This window comes from Pelobates fuscus, chromosome 6, assembly GCF_036172605.1.
Source record: "Pelobates fuscus isolate aPelFus1 chromosome 6, aPelFus1.pri, whole genome shotgun sequence".
Taxonomy (NCBI): Eukaryota; Metazoa; Chordata; class Amphibia; order Anura; family Pelobatidae; genus Pelobates; species Pelobates fuscus.
Window position 1 is genome coordinate 211,245,583 of NC_086322.1, and position 14,842 is coordinate 211,260,424.

The 14,842-nt window shown below is 38.4% G+C and overlaps 1 protein-coding gene across 1 annotated transcript in view; it reads left to right on the forward strand.

The window, feature by feature from the left end:
* Positions 1-868: 868 nt before the first annotated feature.
* Positions 869-14,842, forward strand: part of FRAS1 (Fraser extracellular matrix complex subunit 1) — a 425,273-nt gene continuing 411,299 nt past the window's right edge. Inside the window, exon 1 of the mRNA XM_063458710.1 lies at positions 869-1,448. Within this exon, the coding sequence (XP_063314780.1) occupies positions 1,373-1,448 (76 nt within the window). The 5' untranslated portion in view covers positions 869-1,372. The remainder of the gene's footprint in view (positions 1,449-14,842) is intronic.

A 14,842-nucleotide genomic window follows, 5' to 3' on the forward strand; every position in this document is an offset into this window, starting at 1 on the left:
GTAACCTTAATCTACCTGTCTCCTTTTTTCACCACCAATTGCTCAGCTTATGCACTGGGCTCCCAAAGCTTTGATCCTTTTCCAGAGACAAAGGGAAGACTGAACTGAGCAGCAGTAGGAATAGAGCAATAAGAGTGTCAGGTTGCTGCTCTCTGTTCCATGTGACTCTGGAATCTCTGCTTAGAGAACTGCTTGTGTCCATTTACATAGAGAGATATGGAGAGGGGGAGGGGATATATGTACAGGGAGTTTATATTATATACATACAGAGTTGAGAAGCTTATAAGGTGGCTTGGAGGGGGAGGGGGGTTAGGGATTCTTGGGAGAAGATAATGAAGGATATGTGGGTGAGAGATTAAATCTACAGAGGAGAGAACTGCAGCCATTGATTTCTATTGCATTTTAATTCCTGTTTAACCTCTTTACAAATTTCTTCTTGCTATCCTTGGGATACTCTCATTTTACTGCATGATCCTGCTCAGTGATAGGATGCCAGGCTGACCGTGCACTTTCTGCGGAATTGCTGCCAGGCTGTATTGATAAAGGCTTATATAATAGAATATATCGATCGTTTTATTCACAGGGGCAGATCAATCATTAGGAGCACAGGCAATATTTCAGCTGGTCTTATTATTCATTTCCCAAAAAGAAGTGAAGAAAAAAAAAGTATTTCCACCTCCCGGGGGGTTGAGTCTACACTTGCCCCGCAGGTCTCTCCCGCCCTCTGCACACACTCAGGACAGTATTTGTAGCTGCAGGCTCAGATGAGGCTTGGATTTGGCAAGGCACACGCCTCCCTCTCTTTAGAGGAGGGACAGCACTGTCCCAGTCTCCTGAGGCTAGGAGTTTTATTTCTGGGGCAGGCAGTCCCAGAGGAGGGAGGGGAGACTGGTGTACTTAGGCAGAGCAGGCAAAGTTGAGAGCAGGAGGAGGAGTATTTTAGGAGTGTGTGATCCTGGCCAGCATGCACTGCTGATACAAATCTATGGACAGGTCCACCTTGCACCACCTCTCAGCTCCCACCTGATCAAAACTCAACTTTAAGGAGCCAGGCTGCAGAGCAAGGAAAGGAGATTCTGTGCTTGTATTCTGCAGATGTGTTGTGATTTAAGATCCTCTCTGCTGGAGGGGGGTCTGTAGAAATAAAAATGCACTTTCATGCCCAGGGAGCTGCTGTGACTATGATGAGCTTGCTGTGACTATGTTACAATCCACCATCATTTACTCAAGCATGGGTACAGACTCCTGGATTCTGTGACTTGCAAATCAGACTGGACAGATCACCCAACTGGCCAGGGTGCAATCCTTCTGTCTCATGAACTTTGGATATTAACCTGTTAATTTAATTTGTGGATAATTAGCTCTCTTCAGTATGGATTACAAGAGTGTGTGGTTTCCAGTGGCAATGCTTTTCTTAGGATTTGCTACACTGTTTCTTCAATCAGAAGGTCAGTCTGTTCTTTATTAACCACAGTGTATAATGTAAACGATCAATATATTTTTTTGAAGTGGGGATGCATTATTTTAAATTCCTTGTGGGGAGGTGTTATTCCAGGATAATATCCCATACTGTAGGCAGAACCGTGTAATATTGCAGTTGGATGATAACCTAACTCCTGTGGTTGTTTTAAGCACATGGCTTTGGATACATACTCAGAGATCATGCTAGGGGTTAACAGGCTGAATGCATAATGGATGTGCATTTATATGTTCAGCTAGCACATCCCAGGAAGAAATCTTAGTACCTTGTGTTGCAGTCTTGAAAATCTCATTTACCCCAGTTAACATAGGTGATGTATTAACAAAGGCAAAGGATATGTGTTTTTTTTTTTTTGTGGGGGGGGGGGGGGGGGGTTATAGTTAAGAAAATTTAGATCACTTTAGGTGTTTATATACTCTAAGGAATCACAGCAAATATATGCAGAAACATTGTGGCTTAACTCGTCCCTTCTTTCATATGTGATTACATTAAATACAACATATTATCAATTCCTAGTAACATTATTTTTTACTTTGTTAGGAATGAGAAAAATCTAATTATCACAACACACAGTGTTAGATGTAATTATCTTATATAAATGAAAGTGTGAAGAACACTTGTATATAAAGACTGAAATTGCACTACACCTAATACATTTGAAATATAGACTGTAAGCTCTTTCTGGCAAAGCAAATGCATATTTTATTTCAGCTCCTGGATTTATATCCTTGAACTATATTTGCTACAGTTCCCTTTATTTCACCCAGTTCTCCAGAGGTCTAAGGATTACAGTATACATACAACTTTCATTTTCATTTTTTTTTTTTTAACTTTTGATGCAGAATTGTGCAATATTACCACTGCTTTTCTAACAGAGAGACTTAAATCCATAAATCTGATCTCAGATTTATGGAGTGGTTATTTTGTAACATGGAAGATCAATGTAAAGCTCTTTTATCTCCCACACTAATATTCAATGATCTCCTGTGGCTTTGATTTCAAATTCATATACCTGTGCTGGACCTCAGTCTCAACATTTTCCATTAGAGTCCATCTAAGAAGTGGTACTCAGACTGTAATCTAAATGCTCTCCAAGACTTTTCATAATAGTCCTAATGGACTATGTAGGAGGGCTCTATTTACTAAAGTGTGAATTTGAGTGAACCAACAACTACCGTGCAAAGTCTACATTAACATATAGATGTATAGCTAATATCTTTGGCCAGTTTAAAAAAAAATAATAATAATAATTAATATATATAGTAGAGATTGTAGCCATATTAGTGGCATCCAGTAATACAGATGTATAATATATTATACATATATACATATATTGGATGATGTATCTACTGTATGAGTGACGTTATCTATTTCAAGTTATCTAACTCAATTACATGACAGGCATTTAAAATATGCTCGGTTCTTTCTGTATCAGGATATGTTTATTTGTCTATATTCCCTCTATTGTACAGCACTGTGGAATATGTTGGTGCTATATAAACACGTGATAATCATAAAATAATGCTTTAGAGATTTAAACTTTTGACACATAAAGGGACATATTCCACTCTTGGTACTGGTAATATGAGTGCTGCAATACTGCTAAATCAGCAAGTTACCTATAACATCCTCTTTCCGTACTCGTTATTTTAGCATTGTGCATATATGTCATGCCCTTTATGTATTTACATGTAAATAAAAAAAACATTTGTTTAGAACAGAAAACACACAATGCTGTTTATTGATTATTTCCCAACAGAAAGCGAACATAATCCCCAGGTGTTACAGTCTTAAACTTATTTTGGACTAAGTTGGTATTCTCACTATAGTATAAAGAATGGAAATGTAATTTCTAGAAAACAGGTCTGGCGTTCATTATCATACTTGTTTACGTTGACCTGATGATGGTCTTGGAATGGCAAGACAAGGCTATGGTAGAATAATTCCGAGAAGCTATTGAGTTGGTGAGAATGAGCATGATTAAGGTAATATGTCTGAGCACCTGAAGCTATTCTATACATTCATTCACACAGTCACTTCCCTGGATTTCTATATTTATCCATAATGCAGTAGTTTAAATATGAATGTATGGGGGAGTGTGGTTGTGCATTCCTGATATATGTGTGTAGATTTATAGATACATATATGGATATAGATATATAGATATATATCATACACACACACTGCTAGAGGACTATATAATGCTCATATTGAACTTTGCTGAAGCGTGGCTAGCCATATATATATATATATATATATATATATATATATATATATATATATATATATATATATATATATATATATATATACATACATACATACACACACACACGTCCAGTTTCTGGCCCTCACCAAAAAAAAAAAACATAAAGCAATAATACCTGGGTGCTTCTAAGCGCAAAAATCCACACGGTAAATGAAAGAGCACTCCATAGGATTTTTTTCAAAAGTATAATATGTAATCAACGTTTCGACCCTCCCGGGCCTTTATCAAGATTCCAGTTATCAAGATATCAATCCTGCTAAACACCCAGGAGGGTCTAAACGTTGATTTCATATTATACTTTTGAAAAAAAATCCTATTGAGTGCTCTTTCATTTACCTTGTGTGTGTGTGTATGTATATGTGTACAGTGTATATATGTGTGTGTGTGTGTGTGTGTATATATATATATATATATATATATATAATATTTTATATCTTAACTTGTGTAATGGTCATACTGTATATTGTGTTTAGAATGCAGTCACTCTGTAACATGGCTTGTTTGCTCTTTGAATAGTTTGGACACTGCCCTGAGCCAGACTTTAAACCTATTGGCTTTGTTGTTGTTCTTCATTGAGTTAAAATAGTCTGGCTTTCTAACCTGTTCCCTTTAAAAAAATTGATGTTTCTGTTATAAAGAATCATCTGCATTTAGGTGAAAAGGCACACTATCATGAGAAACATCTATACTTCTACTTAATATTAAAGGGACACTGTTAAACCAGCACAGCACAAAAAACAATTCAGCCAGTTGCAGTAGGTAAAGTGTAAAAAGTATTTTGGTGCTGTCCTCCCATTTTAAATAACTATTTCAAGAAGTCTGAGAAAATACTTTCATTTGTGAGTGCTAAGCCTGTCCAAGATTGGATGAATAATACAAATGTTTACTTGTGCATTAGCCAAACAGGAGATGTTGAGCTGTGGGCTCCAGGGGAGACCCTTTTTTGTTAGACTTCTTGAAAACAGTTTGACAGAAAACTGGAGGAATAGCCCCCCACACAATCTGTACCATGTTTATATACTCTAAAGAATCACAGCAAACATACAATAAACTGCTCTAAGGAATCACAGCAAATATACAATAAACTGCTCTCAAAGGCTCTTTGCATTATAACTTTTAGATTGCAAGTTCCTTTGGGCAGGTCCCTCTTCACCTATTGTTCTCATATATGAAATGAGTTTTGTTAGAATGTGTTATTTGCCTTAGATTATCTATAGCACAGAGATTCAAAATATTTCGGTACAATATAAATCATTGTGATTGACACCATGAGCTTTATTGGTTGTTGTGCCTAGAGTAATGCCAGTATGCCTCAAACCACCTCAAATTGTGCTACAAACACATTGACACTAGGGTACTACGGTAATAGAATACGCTCACTCACTAAGATGTGTTTTGTAATAATTGTTGGTATTATAATTGGCAATTAATTAAAAATAATAAATCCGTTTCACTAGAAGCATGCCTACATCTCTTTTGGTTTCAAGCTAATGTGACCTTTGGAAGCTGCTGCTAATAACCTTCAACATTTTTCTTTAAAATGAAAAGGTGTCCACAAAATATGGCAGTTAATGGCTTAGAGAACCCCTTTTTAAGCCCTTAAGGACCACACTTCTGGAATAAAAGGGAATCATGACATGTCACACATGTCATGTGTCCTTAAGGGGTTAAAGAGACACTTCAAGCACAAGATCTGCATCTGATAAAGAGTCATGCAAGTTACATTCTTTTCTTTTTTGTTATTTTTATTCATTTTTGTTTTTGCCCAATTAGATATGGATGATTTAAAAACAATAGAGAGTCAGAAACCCTGACTGGAATCTGGTCAGTTGTAAATTTACCATAAACTGTCTTGTAACATTTGTTTTACACCTATTAACAGATTTGCCCACGAATGTGCAATGTGGATGTGTGCAGCTATTTACTTGGACAAAAAAAAAGAAAGAAATCGATAAATTGAAATCAAATAAAATAAGTGAATGGAAGAGGTCAGTTAATTTTAGGTCCCATTTTTTCCCCAAAAATAACCAAATAACCAAATTCTGTTTTCAACCAGAATCCACAATTTAATTTCTATTTAGTGAATATATTTTATATGTCTGTTCAGCAACGCCGTTCAAATCACTATGACTAGATGGCTATAAACAAAGAAAGGCTGGGTCTATTCAGCGGTGTGATTCATTGTGTCGAAAACCCCCCACCAATTTATTGAGCTCCGAGGAAAAATCTGTGCAGAAGCAAAACCATAAAATTGGATCAAGTGGCTGTCTCTAGAAGAAATAAAGTAATCACAAGTCACAACAAAGAAAATTATGCTACAAGAAAAAAAAAAAATCAAACTATAGATACAACAAAACTACCCTATCCTAACACTATATTGTTAATAATTAAGTGCTGACTTATTCTACTTATTCTATGAGTAAGCAAAACCTAAAATTGTGCCAAACAAGTTACCTGTGGTTATTCCCAAGAGGGCTCCTCTCAAGTGACCTATTTGCAAACTGCTCCTCCATCTACTCAGGATTAAAATGAACTAAAAACATTTCTACAATAGCGTCTTTGATGGTAATATAGTGTTTATATTTATTGAAACATGAAGTAGTAAGTTTTTTTACAATGGATTTTACCAGCCTACATTACTGTGCAACTAGGAAACTATATGATGTTTTGGGTCCATGATGTGTTTTATTATTGTTATTATCATTATCATTATTTATATAGCTGCAATATATACAACAGTGCTTTACAATTATAAAATGGGGATATTTGACATGTAATTTACATACAGACTATAACAGAGACAAGAGGTGAAGAAGGGGCCCTGTTCAAACGAGCTTACAATATATGAGTCTGAATTGCATTCCTACCAAGACTGATTACAGCAAGAAGGTGTAACTGTTTTGAAGGAACATTATAGTGTTAGGGATACCAACATATATACCTAACGCTATAGAGTTCCGCTAACTAATTAGAAAACGGCCCCCCTGACCCCAAATAACATAAAAAGCTATTTTCTTAGTTTATTTTGTCCAGCACACTGGTTTCTGTGCTGTCACCATCAATCAAGGTGGTCTAGTCCAATCCAATGCTTCTCCATTGGGAAACTTTGGGAGGCTATTGTGCATGTGTCATGCGCTAATAAGTCAGTGCATCTCTATAGGTAGTATTCTGCATCTCCATGCAGAGCATGTAGACCACGGCTGCCCAATAGGTAGATCCCCAGATGTTGTAGAACTATAACTCCCATGATGTTTTGTAATTTTTTATGTATTCTAAAAGGCATGCAAAGCATCATGGAAGTTGTAGTTCTACAGCATCTGGGGATCTACCTATTGGGCAGTTATGGTGTAGACTGAGAACATTGGTCCTGCAATCTTTGCAGGACCGAACCCAGGAAGTCCCTGTTACAGCCACAAGGCAGCATGTAAACACTGCTCATTAAGCTGCAATGGATCTGATGTCTATAGTGTCCCTTTAATTCTGCAAATGTCCAGGGTGTAAGGATGCACAAGTTTCATTTGGAATCTTTGGAATCAGCAGACATTCCAGCGGTGATTCCTGCACATTTACAACTTTGCACCACTTTCATCTCACATTATTCAGATAACTTCAACTCTCCTCCACATTTTGCCTAATTAATAACGTGGGGGTGACAAGTGGTGGAACTATGTGATATAATTTAGTGATTTTTGGAATCCCTAACTTTATTCCCTTCACTCTTTTCCATGCCTGTGATGTAAAGCGAAGAGATCCATAATCTGTTTGGAGAGCAGAAAGATTTTGAAGACAAATACTGTAACACTAGACACTAAATTACCACCGTCAGGTATTCCTTTTAATTCTTAGACGAGGTTTCATTAGTATATAATAGAATTTAGAGATGGTTAAGATGATCAATTTCTAGCTAGTTGTGTAAAAATTGGCATCTGATCACAGTAGGAAAAGTTCTATTATCTACAAAAATGTCTATCCCCGATGAGAACAATACTTAATGGTACATGCGTTTAGTTATTTTAATTAGAAATCCAAATGGATTCTGTATTAAACATAATCGAACACTTGAGACAATAAATGTCTCACGTTTAATTTTGTCCGCAGCTGTTTAAGGTTGATCCCTAACAAACGCCCTTAAAATGATGTCTATTTCGGCTGCCTGCTCGGCCTCTCTATATGAAGGCTGCCACCTGTTGCATGCTGCTCTTTAAAAGCTGGTGCCAGCAAGGAATGCATTAAGCTGTCGGCAGTGCTCAGTCCTACAGTACACCGTATTGCTGTATTTTGCAAACTCCTGCAAAGCAAAGCGATTAATGTTACTGAATAATATAAAACCAGGGCCTGCTGCTCTCTAAGCATGCTGTATGTTTTACTGAGGTTTCCATCCCCCAGAGATGGTAAGGGGGCAGGGAATGTTAAGGTCAGGCCAGAGATTGTGCGAATTTCTTTGTTGTTCTTAACTTTTGATTATCTAGAGAGATTTTGCTCACTTTCCCTTTAGCCATGTTTTCCAAAGTACCCGGTGAAGGCGTAGAATAACATTATAAAGACACTAATACATGACCAATGATAGACAAATGTTTGTAGAATGGATGAGACATAAAATATTTTTTGGGGTTCTGATTTCTTTAGAAAGTGTAGAATAGGTGCAGCTGTTGAGTTCGTTATAAACCCCCCAAAGGGAGGTGTAATAGGAAACAAAATGTGTTGTCTCCTGTCGCTACTTAATGCTTTTCTAATCTCCCTGTTATTACTTGTTTGTACAATTACAATAATGGATGGGCAGTGATAAAAGTAAATGGTTTATGAATAATTAATTAAAACTAGCATCAAAAATCATAGGGCTCTGTGGATGCAGAATTTTGAATTGACCCTCTATGTACTATGACTTCCTCTTCTAACCACTTTATATTAAGGTATAAGTTATGGTAAAAGTAACTCCCTTTCTCTATCTCCCACTATCGCATTTGTGTTACACCCTCCCAAAACTCTTCATAAGGTAAGCATTGGTTCCTTTGACACAGATCACGTGTGTATCTAGTCAAAGGTGCCGCCCAGAGTGGATGGAGAGACTATGGACAGACCTTGCATGGGGCGCTGTTTCAGCACTTGTTTGCAGGGTCCTAGTACCCTGAGCATAGTGCTATATTTTCTGGGGACAGTTCCCTGGTGTACCCAAAAGTGGGTCACCAGGGAACAAAGTCGGGACGGCGGGACAGAACCCTAAAATCTTGACTTTCCTGGCAAAATCAGAAATGTTGGGAGGCTTGGTTTGCGATCAGTTTAGAAATAATTGGGTTGACTGTTTAGTAAACCAGGCTGTTAGTCTCTCAGCAGTGCTGCTGTCCTTGCAAACCTGGCTTGCAGCTGTGTGTGGCCACCATGCTACATGCAAAACTTGGACAAAATTGATAGACCAGTAAAGTGACTCAGAGCTGAGATTGACTGCAGGGTGCTCAATGTATCATCAGCTTTCTAATAATTCAAAGATTTCATGGTGCTTGGGCTGATCCCTTAATGTTCTGTCACCAGCATGGTGTGTCCCTTTAAAGGCTGCCTCCCAAATCCGCTAAATATTGCCGTACTTTATGTGTCTTGTGTTTTCATCTTAAAGGAATACTATAGTGTCACGAAAAAAAACGTGTATTCCTGACACTATAGTGGTAAAATTACTATTTAGATTCCCGGCCTGCCTCACTTTACTTTAAAAAGGTGCTTTTACTCACCTTTTTTCCAGCACTGCGCCAGTTTTGCTTTGGCTGGCCCTGCCTCACTCTGCTTCCTGGCTGAAATAAACTACCGGTAATTTGGAAATCCCAGCCAATTCAATGCTTTTATTATTATAGCATTTATATAGCGCCAACAGATTCCGTAGCACTATATATATAGTGCTACAGAATATATATTATGAGAGGGGGGATTTAACTATAAATAGGACAATTACAAAATACTTACAGGAACGACAGGTTGAAAAGGACCCTGCTCAAACGGGCTTACATTCTATATCTTTTCCATAGGAAATCATCGGAAAGTTATTGCGCATGCAAAGCAAGATGCAGCGCTGCACAAATCAGCATCTCGTCTTATAGATGCATTTATTGAATCATACTGTGCAGCACTGACCCTGGAAGCACCTCTAGTGGCAATGCACCCTCAGCTTTCTAATAAAGTTTGAGTGACTATTCTCTGAAAAGAGAGTGTTTACAATAAAAAGCCTGCAGGGACAGGCTATAGACACCAGAAACAACTACATTAAGCTGTAGTTCTTCTGGTGACTATATTGTCCCTTTAAGTCCCGATGAATCGTTTTAAAAATTAGACAGGTTTTTACTGTTAACTTTGTTAAACAAATTTGGTAATAGGTCCACTTTCATTATTGAAGGGACAGCTGTGCAAGAAATAATGTAAATTAAAGCAAAAGAGAAACAAAGGGGAAAATAGGTCCTCTGAGAGTTCCTAATCTAAGGATTACTAGGAAACACAAGCCAATCACAAGGTGTAGCTCAACTAAGTGGGTGGTAGGAACGCTTACTGCAGCTGCACAGGTAGCTCTATCAGAATTCTGCTGAATACCAAGGACGCACAGGATTATCGGAAAACAAGTTTTCAGGAAGCTTATGAAAAGTTTGAGAGTACAGTGGGGGATGGTGTGTGACAGTGAATTCTAAAGACAGGGCTTGACTCAAGGAAGCTTCCTGTGCAGAGTAGTGAAATAAAAGAGTCATAAAAGAAGAATTACGGTGTAAAGGGGTCTGCTATTATTCATTACTTTTTTTTTTTAATAATGGTGGGGTACAAAGCAGACAGAATGTACGGTCAGAGTTCCCATACGGGGTTGCAGTAAACCTATTGAAGAATAGAATGTAAGTAGAGCCTGTCATGTGGAACTAAGCCTTTAAAATTTGAGTAGAAATAGTTCTTCTCATTTTTTTTTCTTACTGTAACTGAATGAAAAAAAAATCCATTTATTTTATGAGCTATTAGACCTCATTCGCCAACAAAGGGTGTGACAGAGCCAGGATGAGTTAGCTTTGTACTCCCTGCAGCTAGATACATCTGTAAGTTCTGCCAGACTTAATTGTGCCCCAAAAAGAAAATGTAACGCTGTCTTTTTTTTTTCCTATTAAAATGCTCCTTAGTAACCTGCATGCAGTATCTTTGTGGCAGTGAAAAAAAAAAATCCAGCTGTTAAAAAAGATATTTCTGTAAGATGCAATGTCATTTGCCTTATGCCAAGTATGGCGAATTGAGGGAATGCTCTAATTGCAGTAACCATTAAAGCCCCTTGTAGTGGTTATGGTATTCTCCCCAACATTGGAGTCCCGTGATTCAGAATAATGGTGGGTGGGGCAATGGGGCACAGGCCAATGATGTGAATCACCAGATTGGCATCTCCCAAAGAACCAGCAGGGCAGCCTCGTGTGAATGCAATGCAGGCTGCCTGACAATCACACAGGCCTGTCCACTGATGGCAGACCATACAAGATCCTAGTGCGTTTAGCAGAGTGCAAGTGGGTCTAATGATGCCCTTGGGGACAGTTGCCTGGTGTCACAAAATGCAGGACCCCAGGGAACAAACCCAGGAAGGAACTAGGAACAGGATCAAAGCATCTGGACTGTGCCACCAAAATTGGGATGGCCTGTGTGCCAGGAGTGCACAGGACACAGGTGCCCATCAACTACATCACGAGTGCTGCTTGGTTCCAGACACTATGATGACCACTATACTAAAAGAGAGGGGCCGGGGAAGGGGACAAGAGCACCTCCTTTATTATAAATTCTAAAGTCTCCACCTCTTGCCCCGTGGGTGGTGGGGAGGAAATAGGTCCTTCCTTTATTATAAATATATGAGCCCATCAGCCGAGGATTGCTTTTGCTACTTCCCTCTACATATCTTAAATCAGAGAATTCTTAAAGGAAAACCGCCACATCTGTCCCCTTACTTTATCAAATATGTTTCTAATGTCTCTAACATAAAATAAAATCTAGACATTCGCACTGCTCTATCCTGGAACTGAATGCCTCCATCTTGTCTCCCTGTCAGTCATTTTTACAATGTCTGACCTTTGCACCTGCCCATCGGCATTGATAGAGTATAGAGAAATAAGGGATAAACAGATTTATTTGTATTTTCTGTATATGCCCTGGCTCTGCATAAATTGAACTGGTTTGTGTTGTGAATTGCTGAATCTTTCAATTTTCATTGTTTTATTTAGTGACTGTTTCCCTTTAAAAGGCTCATGGTCAATTACATAGGGGTGGGATTCTGTTTATGAATGTATTTTCCCTATGTTTCCAAACATACGTCTATATATTAATTTTGTACTTTGATAATAATATGGAGGTAACACTACTTACATCTCTATGTACATACCTTTTTTTACATACCTGTCTCTTGCTCTCTCCTAAAGGGCAGCACTTTACTTTCTCCTCCAGCTCTCCCTCGCTCCCACCTTATTTGATTGATATTTCCTGTCCTATTGTGTTTTACACCCACCTCCTATAGAATGTAAGCTCGTTTGAGCAGGGTCCTCTTCAACCTATTGTTCCTGTAAGTTTATTTGTAATTGTCCTATTTATAGTTAAATTCCCTCTCTCATAATATTGTAAAGCGCTACGGAATCTGTTGGCGCTATATAAATGGCAATAATAAAAATAATGTAGAGTTCCTTTATTTGTATGGAATGAGGAGGAGGGTCTTTTAACAGTATTATGTATCCCTTAAACAAATAACAGTGCCTCTATAGTAAACGTGCACCCTTATACATACATAAGTATAAGTGACCAACTTCATAATAATAGGGACTAGATAGATATATACCCCCCAACTGTTCCAATTTTGGCAGGACTGTCTCGATCTTCGCATCTGTTCTGGTTTCCCAGGTTTGTTTTCCACTGTCCTTCTCTGGTTGTGCTGTATTAATAAAATTGTCAGTGTTTTATTCCTCTAGGGAAAAAACAAATCCTTACTTGCTATAGAAACCATAGTTTTTTTTCTTTCAAATATTTTGTGGAATTGAGCGCATTTACAACGGCAGTAAGCAGCCCATCATCATAAATTATTTTAATGTAGTTATTTCAAGTTATTTAGTTGGTGACAGATGCAATAAAACAGAAAAGTGATGTAATTTTTATTTAACGGGGTTGTGCAATTATTTGTTTCAAGCGTCATAAAATATATGAAGATGATTAAGGCAAATATCTTTTAAACCGATCTGCCTAAAGATGTCCAAGTCGTCAAGCTATTCATCACAACCTGTAACTTTATTGCTGGCTGACCTCTGCCTTCCATGAAATCACCAAACATGGCAGCTGGTTGATATGACAGGGCACACATTACCATGCCAATGGCATAATAGTCTCAACATTTACTTAGCATATCTGTACAAGGACAGCCTGAAAAATATAAATACATAAAACAATTTATAGCCAGATTTTGGTAAATAAACACACTTTTGAATGCTCCTTTAAAAGAACACTCTAACATTTTAAAACATACAGATTTTCTATGTTAGAACGGGGCTGAGCAAAAGGTGGATCCTAAGATGTTGTAGGACTATTACTTCCATGATGCATTGCCAGACTTTAAAAGACCACTACAGTGCCAGGAAAACAAACTTGTTTTCCTGGCACGATAGTGTTAATAGGTCCCCCCCACCCTCATGGCCCCCTCCCGCCTGGTTCTAGGGGGAGGAAGGGGTTAAAGGCTTACCTTTCTCCAGCACAGGGCTCCCTCGGCACTGGGGACTCTCCTCCCTCTTCCGCAGAATGCGAATGCGCGGCAAGAGCCGTGCGCGCATTCAGTCAGTTCATAGGAAAGCATTCTCATTGCTTTCCTATGGACGCTGGCGTCTTCTCACTGTGAAAATCACAGTGAGAAGCGCGGAAGTGCCTCTAGCGGCTGTCAATGAAGCCACTGGAGGCTTTATTAACCCATATGTAAACATAGCAGTTTCAGCAGTTTCTCTGAAACTGCTATGTTTACAGCAAGCAGGGTTAAACCTAGATGGACCTGGCACCCAGACCACTTCATTGAGCTGAAGTGGTCTGGGTGCCTATAGTGGTCCTTTAAAATGGCAAAGCATCATGGAAATTGCAGCACTACAACAAGTGGAGATGTACATTTGGCAGGGCTCACAACAATCTCAATTCCGGTGGGACAGTCCCGATTTCAGGGTCCTGTCCAACTGTCCCGGTTTAGTTCCTTGGTGTCACAGGTTGCACAGCACGTTCGCATCATTAGACACACTTGTGCTGTGTATCATGTACTAGGACCATGCAGAGAGAGCTTCAGAAGAGGGGCCCAATGGGTGGTTGCCTGTTAGCCTGGAACACCCACAGATCTGTGCACCAAAACTTTGGAGTACATTCATCCAGTGGTCCAAAAGTCTACACTTTCCCACTCTAGTGAATAAATAGTTTCTATTTGCAAAAAAAACAAATGAGTTGGAAAACAACTTAAATGACAACTAAGCATTAAGCCAGGCGTCCCTTCGTGCTGTCCCAAAGTAAGGAGTCAAATCCTTTTTGACTGGTTCATCATTAACGTTGGTCAAAGGTAGCCTGCCGTATTTCTGGTTTCCTGTGATACTCATTCCACCACTTTAGCAGTGACAATATTTTACCCTATCTGTACATTGTTCCTTGAAAGAGAGCGTCATTTGATACTATCAGTCAATAAATAATACCCAAATAAGTACAAAACTGATATTGCTAAAGTGGAATGGGATCTTCTGCTTTAGTTATATTACAGAAAAATAAAGGTACAGCTTGCTGTAGTAGTTTTGGTGCTTCGACTACTTCTTTAATTTCCATGTATTTTTTTAACCACTGTATGAGCAGAGCTGCAATAAGCCCATATCCACTACAAATGAATTGCTAGATTATATATATATATATATATATATATATATATATATATATTTTTTTTTTTTTATCAGATAAAAATGTTCTTGAATATTTGTTCATTCGTTCTAGAGCTATGCTGCAGGGTAATTAAAATCTGTTCTCTGGAGCTGTCATCCCCAGGAGTATTGTAAAATCTCACCGTTTGTCTTTGAGCGGTTTTCTGTCAAAACAGACTGACTACGAAAGATATT